This window comes from Tamandua tetradactyla, chromosome 7 (genome assembly GCF_023851605.1).
Source record: "Tamandua tetradactyla isolate mTamTet1 chromosome 7, mTamTet1.pri, whole genome shotgun sequence".
NCBI lineage: Eukaryota > Metazoa > Chordata > Mammalia > Pilosa > Myrmecophagidae > Tamandua > Tamandua tetradactyla.
The window spans coordinates 89,597,702-89,615,815 of NC_135333.1; the positions used below are offsets into that span (position 1 = coordinate 89,597,702).

The following is an 18,114-nucleotide window of genomic DNA, read 5'->3' on the forward strand; positions in this document are numbered from 1 at the left end:
GGAGCCAATAACTTTTATGCTATTGTCAATGAAATTGGGCCATTGGGAAATATGGCCTGGCATCCATATTAGCTACACAGTTATCGTCACTGAATCATTTCTGTCAAACTGATTAACACACAAAGAGGAGGGCTCCCGATGTTGGCACGGTGGTTGTGGTGATGAGAAGGTTTCACATCTGTGTACAATCCTCTCCTCAGAGTTATGGAATGAATTGTGTCGCCTGCCCCCGGCCCCCATCCCCACCCCCCACCCCCCCCCACTTCAAAAATGTGTTCAAGTCATAACTCCTGGCCCTGTGACTATGACCTCATCTCAAAAAAGGATCTTTGAAGCAATTCATTCATTCAGTCACTGTTAACCCTAACAATTAGTTAAAATAGGGCCAAACTGGATTAGGGTGTCTCCTAATCTAATATGACTGGTGTCCTTGCAAAGAGAGAAAACCGGAACACAGTCAGTAGGAGACAGAGAGAAGATGACCGGGAGATGCAGGCAGGGACTGAGCTCGCCATGGACTGCGGCAAGCTGTCACCAAAACCTTGGCGTCGCCAGAGGAAACGCGGCCCTGCCAACCCCTTGATTTCGGACCGCTAGCTTCCAGCACTGAGACAAAAACTGCTGCTGTTTTAGGAATCCAGTTTGTGGTGCTTTGGTACAGCAACCCCAGGAAACTAAGACATTCAGAAAAAGAACTCTGTGATTTGACCAAGTCTTTAATGAAAGATAATTTCCACCCTGCCATGATTGGCCTGATGTATTCTGAAAAAGGGCAGTTCAATATTTCTTAGTTTTTATAAAGCATTTTCTAGTATCATAAAATTTTTACAATCATTTTTATGCTCTCTTATTGGTATGCTTAACATTCAAAGATAAGAGTGGCTTCTTTCTGACACTTCTCAAATAGGAAAATTGAAATACAGTTAAAGTGTACAACCATGCAAAGTATAAAACACAAATGAAACCAACCACGACATTCAGGTCTTTGGGGAATGTCCTATCATTATTCTTGAGTCGGGAGACAGACTGACCTACAAAACACCTCTCCTGCCCACAACTGCAATTCACACTGCTCTTTGGTCCAGGCAGAAAAATTTCCCTTGGATTTTTAGCAAAACAGCATACTGGTAAAAAAAAATTCAGACTGCGGAATTTAGAGAAACCTCCCCCGGGATTCCTATTCCACTGCCTTCTCTGCCATTCTAACCTTGGTTTTCTCATCTGTAAGATGGCACAATAAGCAGAATCTCCAGACTCCCCTGCCTCACCCCAGCCCTTTCTCACAGAATTATGAAGATTATAAAAGAAAATGCATCCAAAGGACTTAGTACCAAATAACAACAAATACCCTCTCTACCGTTCTGGGCAAATATTTAATGTTTTGTCTCAGTTCTTTCACATCACTGGTGATTAGATCCATATTTTTGTCTCATAAGTTCTTAGAACAACAAAATACAAAGTAGATATTGCTACAATGATAAAGGAGATACCTGATGGTAGCAATGTATCCGGGGAGCCACTGGCAGATGTTTCAGCATTGTCATTGTTCTCTCCAAATTCCTTCTTATATATTGACAGCATGTATGAGATCCTGTAATCTAGTCTGACACTCAGAATAAACTACAAGAGACATTAAATGCAACTTAATTTTCTTTTATTAGTATATAGCATTTAAAAATGCAATTTATCACATGACAACCGATGAGAACACAACTATGAATATCTAAAATGAACTAGTTAGAAACTGTATTTGTAAACTCTTAAAGCAGCAGTTTCCCTCATATTCATCAGTGCTAAGACCAAAGAAAGCACTAGTGTATGTATTTCCACTAGTCTGTGTCAGCAGAAAGCCAAAGCAGTTTTGGGGACACCAGAAAACTTTATTCCTTGCAATGGCCCTCCGGATATTCCAGGTGGTAATAGTCTATGGGTCTGGATGAAGAGGTAATGACAACATAATTTCACTGAGCAATGTAGGCGTTTTTACTGGCTCTGGAAGGAGACTGCTGGAGCCAAGACCCTTGTCTATGTACTGTAATACTTCAGCTACAGCTGTGTGGACTCCCGCTCTGCCAGTACCAGTCCAGTCCAGCACCCACACACCACTCGTTTTCCTCACTGGTGCTTGCTTTTCCTTGCGGTGTTTTGCTTTCGTTGTTGTCTCACTAACTAACCCGCTGACAGAAACTTAAATACCAAACAAGGCTCAGGGCTGTGCCAAGTGCCACAGAGAATGCAAATGCAAGAAGCCCACTGGCCTCAAGAAGCCAATAATCAAGTTGGGAGAACAAAATGCAGCATTGCTGCAATAACTAGGAAATGACTAAGGGACTAAATCCTGTGGTGTAGGATACAATGGGAGTCAGAAAAGGAGAAGTCAGCATGCACTACAGATTGCTGAATTAGAAGGAAAACAGGACAGGAGCGCTTGTGCACACATTTACCATCCACCCCAGTTTATCTGTGACAGTCCCAGTTTCAGATTTTGTCCTAGCATACTTATTAGTGGTGCCCCCTACACTTACCAAAAGAGCCTCAGCTGGACAATAAATGATATGACTCCCACGTTTTAGGAATATTGGTATGGCATGGAACCATTTAACTTTCTCCCTCCCTATCTATGCCACCCTTGCATGGTGCCTCTTTGTCTTTTTCTCATTCCCCCACCCCCACCCCTGTCCCCTTCTAATTCTCCCTCTCTCTCTCTCTATCTCTCTCTCCCCTGCCCTGTCACCTTCCCCAGCCCCTCCCTCTCCTTCCTCCTCCCCCTCCTTTCTTCCTTCCTCTCTCTCTCTCTTGTTCTTAGTCCCCCTCACCAACTCCCTTTTCTCTCTCTCTCATCTGGCAGAACTTTAAGTTCCTTAAGGGCAGAAAACACCCCTCATGTCAACTATGTTAAATTCAACAAACATCTATTAAACCAGGTACTAAGGAAGGTGCCAAGGATTTAAGTCCTGCCTTTGAAGGCTTATAGTCCTCAAGGGAAAACAAACGCGGAAGAGACTATTGTTTAGACACATGGCAAGTGTGGTTAATGTTGACTGAACTGGTTCTAGTTAATAAAGGAATATCCAAAGCAAAAGAGAGATCATGGGAAAAGAAGAGTGAAAAAGGTTTTAGGATTTAGTAGCCTTGAGCAGAAGAGGTGGAACAGAAGCTAGATTGCCAAAGGTGCTTAAAAAAAGAGGGTTGTTTTTTTTTTGACCTATATAAAAAGGTAAAGAGAAAATTAATGCACCACTAACTTTTAGTTGAAAATTAATACCATACAAATGCAACTAGTATATTTAGTATTCTATTCCATAAATATAATCAAAATTTAAAATTTTCATTCTCTGATATGTCTGAATAAGAATAATAAATGGATGTAGAAGGTAAGGGAGAAAATGAAGGGGGAAAAAAGTAAAGAAAGAGAGATGGCCAGAAATAGAGAGATGATAGATGATAGATGGATGGATGGATAGATAGATAGATAGATAGATAGATAGATAGATAGATAGATAGATAGACAGACAGATACATGCATACATACATACATAGGGAGAGATTAGAAAAGAAAGATATGTAAAGTGATGGAAAAAAGGAAGATCTTGAGAGAGGAAGAGCTAGCAGAAGGTAGAGCTGCACAGGGAGTATGGCTACAAAGAGAAGTTTTGAAGAGACATTCTAAGATAGAACGTATTCAAGAGCAGCACAGGGGACCACAGGCACACTGAAAGAGACCCAAACATGACACAAAATCAGTGAGAGAACAGAGGTTTCAGAAAGAGATGCATAAAGGGCCCGAAGAGGCAGCGGAAATGAGACAGCCATACACTAAGCGCGGTGGTATCACCATCACCTCATTTTTCACCTGTTTTAAAATGCTGCTTTTCTGTAACTGCAGACTAAACTGAGGTCCACACATTTCCAAGGTTGTCCCAAGAGTAAAACGATAGTATGCTGGGGCCTCGTGAGGTGCTAATGATCATTACCTTTTTCAGTTTAAGAATAGGAAACGTAATGTGATTTTTTTCCAGGGTCATGAACACAGTGTTGGGAGGTCTGCCAATATTTCTCAGGATTCAGCCTTTGGAATTCCTGGAGGAGCTGTGAAGTCTTTTATGATTATAAATCTAATTACTTTAAATGAAAATGTACAGACCCTTCCAGGACTACTAACCCACTTCTGGCAGCTCAGACTACCTTAAATTATGATAAAAGGCTTAGTAAATAGCATCCAGAGTCTTAATAAATCCTTGAAAACTCAGGCTCCATTCTCCAAAACTGGAATAAATGCTATAATTAAGGCATTATAAAACTACTTTCAAACTTAAAAGAAGTTAAGAATCCATAGCTACAGTAATGGGGAATTTTTATTCATTAAACCCGTGGGCATGTAATGATAATTTACCTCCTACAAATTCATAGAGCTAGGTATTAGATCACGTTAATTTTTAAAAATACTACTTCTAGCGACTTGGGAGGAAAATAACAAACAGAGAGAGTCTCTTACATAAACACTAAAACCAATTATTAGTAATTTGCAGAATAAAAAACTCTTTTGAGAGTCTTGCTATGACAATAAATTGGGATACATGGCAACCCATGTCCAATTTAATTAAAAATAGGAAAAAGTTGTAATTCTGTCCTTAACTTTGCCTGGTCTCAGATCCTCCTACTACAATTATTAAAATGTGCTATCATCAATTGTAACAAATGTTCCACACCAAAGCAGGGTGTTAATAGTAGAGTGGTGTATGGGAATCCTGACTTTTATGCATGATACATCCGTAAACCCACAACTTCTCTAATAAAGAAAAAAAATAATTAAACTAGAGTCATTAGTAAAAGAGAAGGTACATATGAAAGGGGTTTTATACACTTCGAAACACCACGAAGTACATGGTATCATTAATAAATTTAATAGGAATGAACAAACATGATTAACATGCTAAACAGTGTCAGTGTGAGTTAGTCACTAATTAATTTAAAATCAATCAATTAATTAGTTCATTAGCATTTCAAAATATTTAAAGAGTGATCTGGAACAAAAGCATAGGGAATGAAACCAATATTTTCCTTAGTTTCTATTTTACAGCCTACCTGTAAAATCTCAATAATTTTCAGTTTGGTGTCCATCACAGTGACGTCCTCGTGCTCAGTAGGGCTCCCTTGCTTGCTGGGATGGATGCTGGGCTGGATATCCGGCACACTCACGGGAAAGATGGAGCCCCTACTGAGTACCATCTGGGTCATCATCTCCCCCACCCCGTGGATGGTTCTCATGACATTGTTTCCTGGCATGAGAAAAGTCCCAGGTCAACACAAATAACAGTTAGAACGTAGTTGTAACATTCAGTTGGTCACAAGACCAATGACAGGAAAAGCATGAAGGAAAGAATACTGTGAGTGCTACTTAGCACCTTTCCTTGTGGTTAATATACTGCAGACACACTTCAAAATGGCAGACTTTTTAAAAATCAAAATGTTTTCAAATGACGCCCTGAGGGTAAATTAATGGCAGCTCTAATAACATCCAAATCAGGTGCTTCAGTAACACAAGTCCTACCTGCAATAAGTCCTACTGGGCCCTTACTTTTACATCATTTTGAATGAAAAGGTCATTATCAATTTCTAAATTTAGTGAACCGCGAGTAGTTCTCAAAGATTGCATTTATATGGTGAATTCCAGCTTCTGAATCCTACCTCAAACCAAGGACTCTTACTTTTCCTTTCATTATCCTTATAAAAAAGAGCTTTGAGGGTGATAATTTTTAATTTTAAAAAAAGAAAGCCTCTTCTGGGGAAGATGCATATATTAACCAATATACATCCTACCCCTTTATCCAGTTTGAATAGAAAAGTGTTATGTAAAATCTACAAAAAGAAATTATGTTCAAGGCAATTACAGAAACAAATTAGTGGAAAAGATGATCATTTTCACTGAGGGATAACTGCCTTTCTATTTCTTCTCTTGAGCACGTTTTTTCATTCATTTGTCCACTGGAAAAACTGCACACTCATACCATGCATTCATCCCTTACACTGGACACAGAATGTATGAAATTTTCCTCCTGCCACTACTACAGTTTGCATTCTACAGCCTGTCTGCTAGTTTCTCACTTTTAAATTCCTATGAGCAATAAGGATTCAAAAAGCAATGATTTACTTTTCTTTCAGAACTAACAGTGGTCTTTGCTTCGTGGGTGTTCATGGCACCTCGCCTCAGGCAAAGGTCTAAAAATCTGGTGAAGAATTTCCCTTTCCTGCAGTGTCTCAGGGTATATACTGAGAGAAAGGGAAATGGAAATAAGAAGGGCTGAGATAAAGCTCTCAGTTCAAAATGAAGAATCCAAACTGTGGGAATACCTACAGGATAGAAAAGCAAACAAGGAAAAGAAAATATTTAAAAGATGACTCAGGAATCTTGATGGTCCTGTGCAGACACACTAAAATTGCCATCAAGCCACTGGTAACCACTATTACTTGTAAACTGTGAAGGAGGAAATGCCTTCTAAAATTCATTACCTTATTCATAAACAAAAATTAGTATAAGAGGGTGGAACACTAACAGTATAGAATATCCAAAGAAGTAACATTTTTCTAGACTGGCATATTCCAGGCTGGATTTAACGTGGGTGTTCTGAGAATCTGGGAGCTTTCATTACATGGCTACTGGCATAAGTCAAAAAAGGGATAAGAAAAATAAATAAAAGGTAATCTCCAAGTCTGGACAAGGTTGCAGCAAAAGGATTTGAGACAGCCTGATTTTCTATTAGAATAGCTAAAGGCAGAATGTTTCATTGTCTGTGGTTCTCAAATAATCACAGCAGATGAGTACTTCCAAACCCCCCACTGTTTGCTACATGGATTGCAGGAATACACATCTGGTTGTTGGCAATGGTTTTGGATCATCAGTGCTCAAACATAAATTTATCCAAGCTTTGATTTGAGTATGTCTGTGTGTTAGCCTCCAAGAGATGCTTTCTCACCACTAACACAGAACAGGCTCCTTTGTTATTCTCACCCCCGACTCACACAGAAATTCTTGGCACCAAGGGTCTACATCTTATTTAGATTTGCAAAGAAAATAGTCGTCTAATTCAAATGATTATTACACAGTTAGCCCATATTATTCTTTCCCACAAATACAGATCCTGTCATTAAGAAATTAAAATCTAGAGACTGGAACCATAAAAATATGTAACACATGTTGTCACTGATGTGGGAGGGTTCGTTCCAATTGTCAGCCACAAAATTTGTCTGACATTTCCATGTATGGCCAACTCAGAGGTCTCAAATTAAAAGCAAATTAAAAGATGCTATATTTTCTGGATTTGCTTGCTGATGATAAGTGATTAAATTATGAACTATCAGAACTTGAAAAACATTAGTCAAACATCCCATAAATCATAAACATGTAAAGTTCCCTTATCTATTTTTCCACAGAAAATTTCTAATTCTAGACTGTGAAGATAAGTCAAAGGTAATCAGTCTTCAATATCGCAAAAGAAGAAATCTTACTATTTCTCTTCTCAACCATAAATAATTAATACCACTAAGAAGTTTTCACTGAAAAAGCTACTGTATTATAACATAAATTCTCCAGACAACTAACCTCTAGAAATTCAGTATTTTATATCTTTTATTAACTCAGTAGCTAGAATTTGGATTTATGTATAAAGTGTGCTGAGTTGATTTGAAAATATGGGAGTTATCTTTGGCAAGAGAGAACTGCTTAGAAAGAAAGGCAGATGGACTTTTCAGATTCTGACATTACATAATTGCATAGATATTTTAATGAATCCTAATTTCGTCAAGAGTAGAATCCAAAAGAAAGACACACTAGGACTGTGACTAGGAATGGTAACTGGGAATAGAATGCTTTCTCTTTGATTGTTCCATCAAGACAAGTTTCCATAACCAATTTCAGAAAAATAGAAAGCCATAAAGAAAAAAGCAGTGTGGACCATAATTTAATTTTTTCCTATTCAAAAGTTATTTTACGGCTTGGTGATCACTATGGGTTCAACAATGATTTATACTTAGATGGATTTATAGAAGGCACAAGAGATTTAACAGAATCTTACTTGATCTGAAATTTATCTGAAAGTCTGTTGGTATTGTATTTTATTTAAGTTGTCAACTTAACTGATTATCTCTTTCTCTTAGAATTATTGAACGACAACACATAAGAATAAAAACTATATTTTGATCAACTTCCCTGGCCATAAGAGAAATGCAAATCAAAACCACAATGAGATATCATCTCACACCCACCAGAATGGCCATTATCAACAAAACAGAAAATGACAAGTGCTGGAGAGGATGTGAAGAAAGAGGCACACTTATTCACTGTTGGTGGGAATGTCAAATGGTGCAACCACTGTGAAAGGCAATTTGGCGGTTCCTCAAAAAGCTGAATATAGAATTGCCATATGACCCGGTAATACCATTGCTAGGTATCTACTCAAAGGACCTAAGGGCAAAGACACGAATGGACATTTGCACACCAATGTTTATAGCAGCATTATTTACAATTGCAAAGAGATGGAAACAGCCAAAATGTCCATCAAGAGATGAGTGGTTAAACAAACTGTGATATATACATACAATGGACTATTATGCAGCTTTAACACAGAACAAAGTTATGAAGTATGTAACAACATGGATGGACGCTGAGTGAGATTAGCCAAAAACAAAAGGACAAATAATGTATGGTGTGCTGGTGTGAAAGGATGTATGCCCCCTAAGAAAAGCCATGTTTTAATATAAATCCCATTTCATAAAGGTAGAATAATCTCTATTCAATACCGTATGTTTGAAACTGTAATGAGATCATCTCCCTGGATGATGTGATTTAGTCAAGAGTGGTTATTAAATTGGATTAGGTGACGGCATGTCTCCACCCATTTGGGTGTGTCTTGATTGGTTTATTGGAGTCCTATAAAAGAGGAAATATTTTGGAGAATGGGAGATTCAGAGTGAGCAGAACGATGTAGCCATGAGATGCAGACAGTCCACGAGCCAGCAACCTTTGGAGATGAAGAAGGAAAACGCCTCCTGGGGAGCTTCATGAAACCAGAAACCAGGGGAGAAAACTAGCAGATGATGATGCTGTGTTCACCATGTGCCCTTCCAGCTGAGAGAGAAGTCCTGACTCTGTTCGCCACATGCCTTCTCACTTGAGAGAGAGACCCTGACCTTCATCGGCCTTCTTGAACCAAGGTATCTTTCCCTGGATGCCTCAGATTGGACATTTCTATAGACTTGTTTTAATTGGGACATTTTCTCAGCCTTAGAACTGTAAACTAGCAACTCATTAAATTCCCCTTTTTAAAAGCCATTCCGTTTCTGGTATATTGCATTCCGGCAGCTAGCAAACTAGAACATATGGTCTCACTGATATGAACTGACATTAGTAAATAAACTTGGAATATTTCATTGGTAACAGAGACTACCAGGAGGTAGAAATAGGGTAAGATATTGGGTAATTGGAGCTGAAGGGATACAGATTGTGCAACAGGACTGAATACAAAAACTCAGAAAAGGACACCACAAAACTACCTATCTGTAATACAATTATGTTAAAACACTGAATGAAGCTGCATGTGAGAATGATAGAGGAAGGAGGGCTGGGGGCATAAATGAAATCAGAAAGAAGGACAGATGTTAAAGATTGAGATGGTATAATCTAGGAATGCCTAGCGTGTATAATAATAGTGACTAAATGTACAAATTTTTAAATGTTTTTGCATGAGGAAAAACAAAGGAATGTCATTACTGCAGGGTGCTGAAAATAGATGGTAATTAATATTTTAAAATCTCACCTTAGGTGTGAGACTAAAGCAAAAAATGTTTATCTGGTACAAAATTTATATTTTGACTAGTGCATTTCCTAATATAACTTATGTAGATAGTTTGATTGAACACCTTAAGTACTTGGAATCTCAGGTGGGACATGGATTTTGTTGGTTTGTCCAGAGTGATGCCCCAATGAATCCCAGAGTGATCTGATCAGTGAGTGGAAAAATATTTGCAAAGTCCCCTTTAGGGAATGGTGAGAAAGGGGAGAAATTCAACTTCCCCAAGTTGAATTCTTGATATTCTCACAAGCAGTGTGGACAACCAAAGCTATAGGCTGAGCCCCCAGGCTTGGGGTTTGTTCATATGAAACTCAACCCCACAGGTCAAGTCTACTTAAAATTTAGGCCTAAGAATCACCCCCAAGAGAACCTCTTTTGTTGCTGAGATGTGGCCTCTCTCTCCAACCAGCACAACAAGCAAACTCACCACCCTCCCCCTGTCTACGTGGGACATGACTCCCAGGGGTGTGGACCTTCCTGGCAACGTGGGACAGAAATCCCAGAATGAGCTGAGACTCAGCATCCAGGGATTGAGAAAACCTTCTCGACCAAAAGGGAGAAGAGTGAAATGAGACAAAGTGTCAATGGCTGAGAGATTCCAAGCAGAGTCGAGAGGTTATCCTGGAAGTTATTCTTACGCATTAAGTAGATATCACTTTGTTATTCAAGATGTAATGGAGAGGCTGGAGGGGACTGCCTGAAAATGTAGAGCTGTGTTCCAGTAGCCACGTTTCTTCAGGATGATTGGATAATGACACAGCTTTCACAGTGTGACTGTGAAAGCCTTGTGTCTAATGCTCCTTTTATCTACTTTGTCAACAGACGAGTAGAACATACGGAATAAAAATAAATAATAGGGGGAACAAATGTTAAAATAAATTTAGTTTGAAATGCTAGTGATCAATGAAAGCGAGGGGTAAGGGGTATGGTATGTATAATCTTTTTTTTTCTGTTTTCATTTTATTTCTTTTTCTGTTGTCTTTTTATTTCTTTTTCTGAATTGATGCAAATGTTCTAAGAAACGATCAATATGCAACTAAGTGATGATATTGTGAATTTCTGATTATATATATAGAACGAATGATCACATGTTAATGTTTTAGTTCATTTGTTAAATTTTTTAATTAATAAATTAATTAAAAAACAAAAAAAACTATATTTTGAATTTTTCCAGTGATTAGGTTTCTCATAGACATTTCTGAAACATAACAGATATATTTGACTAGAAGAGCTCTGTGAATAATTTTTCACAGCCATTTAATTGTTCTGTGACTGCTAAAGTCAGCTCAATGCTGTATAATAATAGAAGCCAAAAAATAGATAATCCAAAAACTATTCTTATTTTCCCTGAAACATATTTTTATAGTTATATTTGAATAAATGCATCTGCTGTTATTCATTTGAAACAGAATGATATTAAACCATAAAGACAAAACTCAGGAGGTCTTTCTACTTCTAATCCCTGTTCATCTCCTTATAAATTTCTGATTGCTGGAAAAAGCTTAGACTCTCTAGAATTAGAAAAGCTTTTTCTGGAGCAGTGCTTCCTCCCAGTGGTTAAAGGTCTGGTTTATAAAAGGACTTCTCTGTTTGCAACGCAAAACCATTAAGACAATATCAAAGTCTTAATTGACTAATGATATAAGCATCTGTAATAAGAGCAGAATAATAGCTAGCACGAGACTAACCTGGAAAAAGTAGAAAATGAAGATTTCACTCCCTGGGGAAACAACAGGTAGCCAGCATGTCCAGTTCAAGTTGGCGCACAGTATTTTGGAGAGCTAGATATCCAGTCTACACAGAGTTTTCATTCCATGTGCTGGACATGGAGGGAACCTGCTACTCCTTCACCCAGAAGTCTCTCGCCCAGATGGTCGCATGCCTTACTCCCTCAGTCCTCTGATTTCTGCTGTACGGATCCTTCCTCAAATACCCGTTACCTGGCTACCCCACCTAAAACAGGATTTCCATCACTTTCAATCCATGTATGTGCTTTACCTTTTGGTCAAGGCAAGGTTACTTTCTCACGTCATATGATACATTTGTTTCTGTGCTTATTGTATTCCCTGCCCCAGTAGATCAAACACTCCATGAAGACAGGGATTCTGTCTGGTTGGCTGCTGTAACCCCAGGACCTGGAATATACAGGTGCCTGATGCAGACAAGTCATTTGGTAAATGTTTGTTAAACAAATAAATGCATGAGTAAAAAGAAAATAAAAAATGAACTATTAAAAATGACATGACATTTTTAATAAGGTTTGTATACAAAAACCAGATCTCATTGCATAAAGCTATTTCATCTTTTATCAAGGTGAGATTTTGTTTGCTTGCCTTGATGCTTCTCTAAATTTCATTGAAAAACATATATAATTTCATATCACTTAAAACTTTTTTATTAAAAGAAAAAGAAAAATTCATAAAATTGATACCAATGAGAGCAGAGGAAATTACAGAATCTGCTTTTATCAAGGGCATATCACACTCCATATACTTTGCTAAGCCACAGAATACCCTTCAATTCAACTGTTCCTCACAGCAGGGTGAGAATTTGGGAGATCCATCCCATTCACACAGGCAAAAAAAAAATCGGCAAAACCCCAAGTCCAGGTCAATCAATGTCAATGTACTTCTTTCCCCACATAATGCAGTTCACCAACAGACCCATTACCTTAAAGTTTCCAAAGACCACCAAAGGACTTACTCATTTATAACTAAAGAGCCTACCATCCATGGTGTGGTAATTGTTATTTCTGGATTTTGATGGGCTGTTTTATATATGTATAACCTGGTATTTAGAGATAAGAATGAAACCAATCAGGTCGGGATGAAGGTAATTCAGAATACAGGGGTAAAGAAGACATTGCTGTATTTTAGAACTTAACCTACTCTTTGAGACTTGAAGGAATAAAATTTATTATGTCCAGAACCTAGGTTTTCTGTAGCACATAATCGAACTCAACTTGTCTAGGTAGATCATTTAAACAATATAAACACAGGGAGCCCAGAATAAGTATGAGGGCCTTTAATCCTGTATAGCTTAATGTAATTCCTGGATACATCCCAGAGTATTTTAGGTAGATAACCAAAAAGTATCGGCAAAGTCCCTTGAGGGATGGGAGAAAAACTATGGAACTATAAACTTTACCATGGGGGAAACCCCAGATACTGTGTTAAACATTAAGTATGCCCAAATCAATATGCCAAGCCCTTGATCTTAAGATTTGCTCTTGTGAAGCTTATGTAGGTAGCAGAGAAGCTTAGCCTACCTCTAGGTATGCCTAAGAGTCACCTCCAGAGAATCTCTTTTGTTGCTCAGATGTGGCCTTTCTCTCTCCAAGCCCAACTCTGCAAGTGTAACCACTGCCCTCCCCCCTACGTGGGACATGACATCCAGGGATAAAAGCCTCCCTGGCAGTGTGGGAGATGACCCCCAGGGATGAGCCTGCCCTTTGCACCATGGGATCAACAATGCATCCTGACCAAAAAGGGGAAAAGAAGTGTAACAAACACGGTATCAGTGGCTGAAAAAGTTCAAATAGAGTCACGAGGCAACATTGGAGGTCACTCTTACATATGCTTCAATTAGACATTACTATCTATCATAACCTGTCAAACCCCAAACAAAACCATTCCTGCCAATTCTATAGAATACCTAGGGCATTATGTAAGATTCTACAAAGGTTCCATGCACTAGGGTAACTCTCCAAAACCTACAACCTCCAGATGGGTCCCTGGACCAGATAAAATGAAATAAAGAGGGGTCAGACCTTTAGAATATCAACTAGTTCCATCCCCCATCCCATATTATCAACAGCCCCTTCCAACATGAAAAAGTTAGAATGGGCATAGCCCAAATACCCATAAAGAGTGGGAGAAAGGGTGGGCCACGGTGGCTCAGCAGGTAAGAATGCTTGCCTGCCATGCCCGAGGACCCAAGTTCTTTTCCCGGTGCCTGCCCATGTAAAAAAAAAAAAAAAAAAAAAAAGATCAAAGTTGATGGCAGAGTTATACAGAGAAGGTAGGGTTTAACAAATGAGGATAATTGCTGAATCATTATACTGATATTTCTTTTCACCTCCAGTACATCAGAGCAGCTAAAAGTAAAGACCTAAAATTGTGGAACTGTAAACCTTACCAAATTCTGAAACCTGTTCTACCCCTAATTGTTGCAATGTACCTTGAAATTTATTGCTTTTACGTGTGTATGTTATTTAAAGAGAAGGAGGAATACAACAGAGAAGGTAGGATTCAACAAACAATATGACTGCTGAATCGATCTATTGAAGTTTCTGTTGGTCTCCAATGTCTGGTAGCAGGTAGAAGAAAAAATGAAAAATCATGGAACTGTAACCCATACCAAACTTTAAAATCTGTTCTATAACTACTTGTTAAAATGTACTTGGAAATTTATTGCTTTTTTGTATATATGTTATATTTTACAATTAAAAAAAAAGAAAAGAGAAGCCAAAGCCAAGCCTACCATCCAGGACATCAGGTTATGGCCAAATAAGATCAGGAAATCCTTACATTGGACAAAATTGACCAAAGCAACCATTTGTATGCTTTGGTCTCTGAAATTAACCATTTCAGCACTCTTAGAAGAGATCAAATCATACAGCAGTCTTAGTAGCAATCATGCTTCTAAGAAGAGTGGGAGTCTCTGGCATCGGGTCAGGGGTTGCCCCCATTCTCCTCCCCACTCCAGCCTGGTCAATGTGGAGGTTCTGCCAGGGCAGGGCAGGCCATGATGACCAGAAGCACCTCTCCCACAGTCGAAGTAGGCTCATTAAATAAGGTGCAGTGTGTAATCCATTCCTAGCTACGTAATCAATGTAAGGGAAACTCTCAAATACAAGAAGCTGGGGTGGGCCAAGGATTGTACTAGCCTGGGTATGTGTTGTAGAGAAAGCACATGCTCGGCTAAGACTGCATGCAAGAGCAGTGGAGGCCAGATAGGGCCCAAGTCATCCACAAGCTCCAAGGTGATCCTGGGGCTGCACACACGCACATAGGAGACCTAAAAGGGCTCAGCAAAAAGGAAAAGCCAGGGAAGACTTTAAAATGCCATGAACGTTCAGCAATCTTCTACCCACACAGACCCATGAGCAAAGTACTGACGTAACCTTCAATTTTGCACACAACTCTCTCCAATTATTAACTGATGATATACTTATAAAGACACAGGCACAACCCAAAGGAAACTAGTTAGAATTTTATAATACATTCTGTATAAAATATATTATATATGTGTGTATTTATTTATGTATATATGTATGCACATATATACACACACACACATACCATGCACAGACATTCACAGTTATATAGCACAGGGGCGAGAGAATTCATAGACTTAGCCCAAGCCAATTTCCAAACAAATAAACAAATGAAGAAATAATAATAATAATAATATCAACAGCAGCAGCAACAAAAACAACAACTGACAGGTAAAAAATCTGAATCTAGAGATGCTAAACTATATTATGTTACCTAAAATCATCAGTTTTCAGAAATAGGAAAGTGATGCATACACAGGGGAAAATGCAGTGAGTAGGAACAGTCCATATATATCTTCACAAACGTGATAAACAAAGACTTCAAACAGCTATTATTAATATTTTCAAAGACCTAAGGAAATCATATTTAATGAATGAAAAGAAAGTATGACTACAATGAGGCACCAAATGGAAATTCTGAGGAGGGAGACAGAAATTATTTAAAAAGAACAAAATGGAAATTCTAGTGTTGAAACAACAGTAATTGATGAATTTAGTAGAGGAACTCAACAGCAGATTTAAGTAGGCAAAAAAATGAATCATGAACTTATTGATAGGTCAATATATATAATCCATTTGTAAGATCAGAACTAAAAAGTACTGAAGAAAAATTAATGGGACTTTAGAAACCCATAAGACAACATCAAATATACCATTGTACATGCAACGGGGCTTCCACAAAGAGAGGAGAGAAAAAGTATTTGAAGAAATAATGACCAAAAATTTCCCAGATATAATAAAAAATCTACACATCCAAGAAGCTCAAAAACCCCAAGGATGAATACAAAGAGATTCACACCTAGACACATCACAGTCAAACTATGAAAATCAAAGGCCAAGAAAAAATTTTGAAAGCAACAGGAGAAAAATGACTCATGACATAGAAAAGAGTATCAGTAAGAATGTGTGGGGGCTGCAAGGCAACGGAAGGACTTACTTAAAGCATTGCAAGAAAAAAACGGTCAATTATGAATTCTATATCTAGCAAAATGAAAGTGAAAAAAGACAATCTAAGATGCTAAAAAATTTCCAAAGATATACACAAAGCCCACCAACTTTGTACTGGAAACATAGGTCTAATATTAATCATATAATGAATCCACTCACATTATTCTCAAGTAATCTTCTCAAATCAGATTTTATTATATATGATCAGTCACACACTGCTAGTGGCATTATCCTCATATTGCAAAGTTCAATTTATGGATGACCCTTATTTAAAGACTATTTATAAAGTAATCAGTGCTCCTCTGGTTCCACCCTAGGGACACTGTGGATGGGAGGACATAAGAGAAGTAGTATTTACAATCTAGTTCAGGAAACATAAAACATGTCCATAATAAAATCTAAGAACTAGCACAAGGCTGATAAAGATAGCAATAGTTAAGCATGGAGAGTCCCAAAGTTGCTTAGGAATTTTTTTAATTATGCAAATTATCATAGATTGAGGAGAGTGAGGAACCACATCACTGAAGAAACACATTTTTAAACTAGGCTTTGAATGGAATGAAGATTTAGATTAGAGAAATGTGATCCTTATCAAATCACCATCCTATGTTCACAATCTTAATCCTAATAAAATATGTCCTGATGACTTATGAAAATAAAATTATATAATATGTGCAAAAGAGCCATGAAAAAAAAAGTACCTATAATTATAAGGTATAACTTTAAAATGAAAAGAGGAAGACGTGCATGCTTTCCCTACACATCTGAAAAACAGCTCTTCTCCATTTCATCATGTTCCACTATGATGATCACCACCTTACTAATGAATCCATGGTTCCACCACATAATTGTGCTCATCAGCTCTTACAATACAGCATGATTGACACACAATAGCGCCTCTGCAAGGAGATGTCCTTCTGAGGAGTAATTTATAAATACTCAACAGATGAAGTAGATATGATACATAATTTTCTCCACTCTAAATAAACACTCACTGAATACAGTGTTTTGATGGGCCATTTACAAATCCCAAATTTCCAAGGGCTTAGAAATTGAGCTAAACAAAAACCCACTGAAAGCATGTAACTAAAATAGAGTAATGCTGTTTTCCATCTTTTTTTGAACATTAAGTATTCCACTTAGAAGAAAAGTATTTCCCATCGTGCATCCTAAAGTGCTATTCAAAGGTGAATTGAAAAAGCAATTCATACAAAATTATGATAAGTTCGGCATCTTATTTTGGATTTTATCATGGTCATGTACTGATGAAGTCATTTCAATATTCCCAATCTCAAGGTTTTCTTTTGCAAAACTGATCTTTAATGTTTAACAGTTGGTAAGTCCAGAAATAAATTAATATATATATATACTGTCCTTATAATTGATACATATTATATTGTCATATATAATTGAAAATTAATTTACATGCAACAAAGTGCACAGATCTCAAATGAAAGGTTTGAATAGGTGTGACAAAAGTATACACCTGTATAAACCACATGCCATTCATATATAAGACCACAGAACATTTCCATAACCCCATAAAGCTCTCCAGTAACCTTTGCCAGTCAATCCCTCTTACATTCCCCACCACCAGCACCAAGAAGCAACCACTCTCCTGATTTCTCATGCCATTGACAGATCATTTGGATAACAGCACAGCTTGATAAGAATGATTTTGGTTAAACGATTACAGCTAAGGAATGGTATTTAATGACTCAATGTTTAAAGTACAGAAGAGCCTCCAGTTATTTGCTGCTCTGTTTGTCTTGCCCAGGCCAGCAGTTTTGTCTGTAACTAGGATGGAGTTAGAGATGGCATAATTCTCAGATGGGAAGATAATGTGAAAGAAGGAAGGATAACAATACAGTGGATGACTCCATCAACTTCCAAAACTACATCAATAGGTTGAAAACTAATGGGTTAGATCCAATAGAGTAAACAGGACAGAGAAATGCAATGTAAAGAGCACAAAATTGAATTTCAGTTGAGTTCAAATTCAATAGGAATCAGTAGTATGTCACACCAAAAACGCTCATA

General features: G+C 37.8%; 1 protein-coding gene across 5 annotated transcripts in view; it reads right to left on the minus strand.

Annotated features, from left to right (window-relative positions):
• The window catches only part of ITPR2 (inositol 1,4,5-trisphosphate receptor type 2), a 521,104-nt gene that overhangs the window by 299,297 nt on the left and 203,693 nt on the right, over positions 1 to 18,114 (minus strand). For all 5 annotated transcript variants that reach the window (XM_077170358.1, XM_077170362.1, XM_077170360.1 and 2 more), the window contains 2 exons: positions 5,086 to 5,279; positions 1,491 to 1,620 (listed from right to left, as the gene is read on the minus strand). In XM_077170358.1, the coding sequence (XP_077026473.1) occupies positions 1,491 to 1,620; positions 5,086 to 5,279 (324 nt within the window). The remainder of the gene's footprint in view (positions 1 to 1,490; positions 1,621 to 5,085; positions 5,280 to 18,114) is intronic.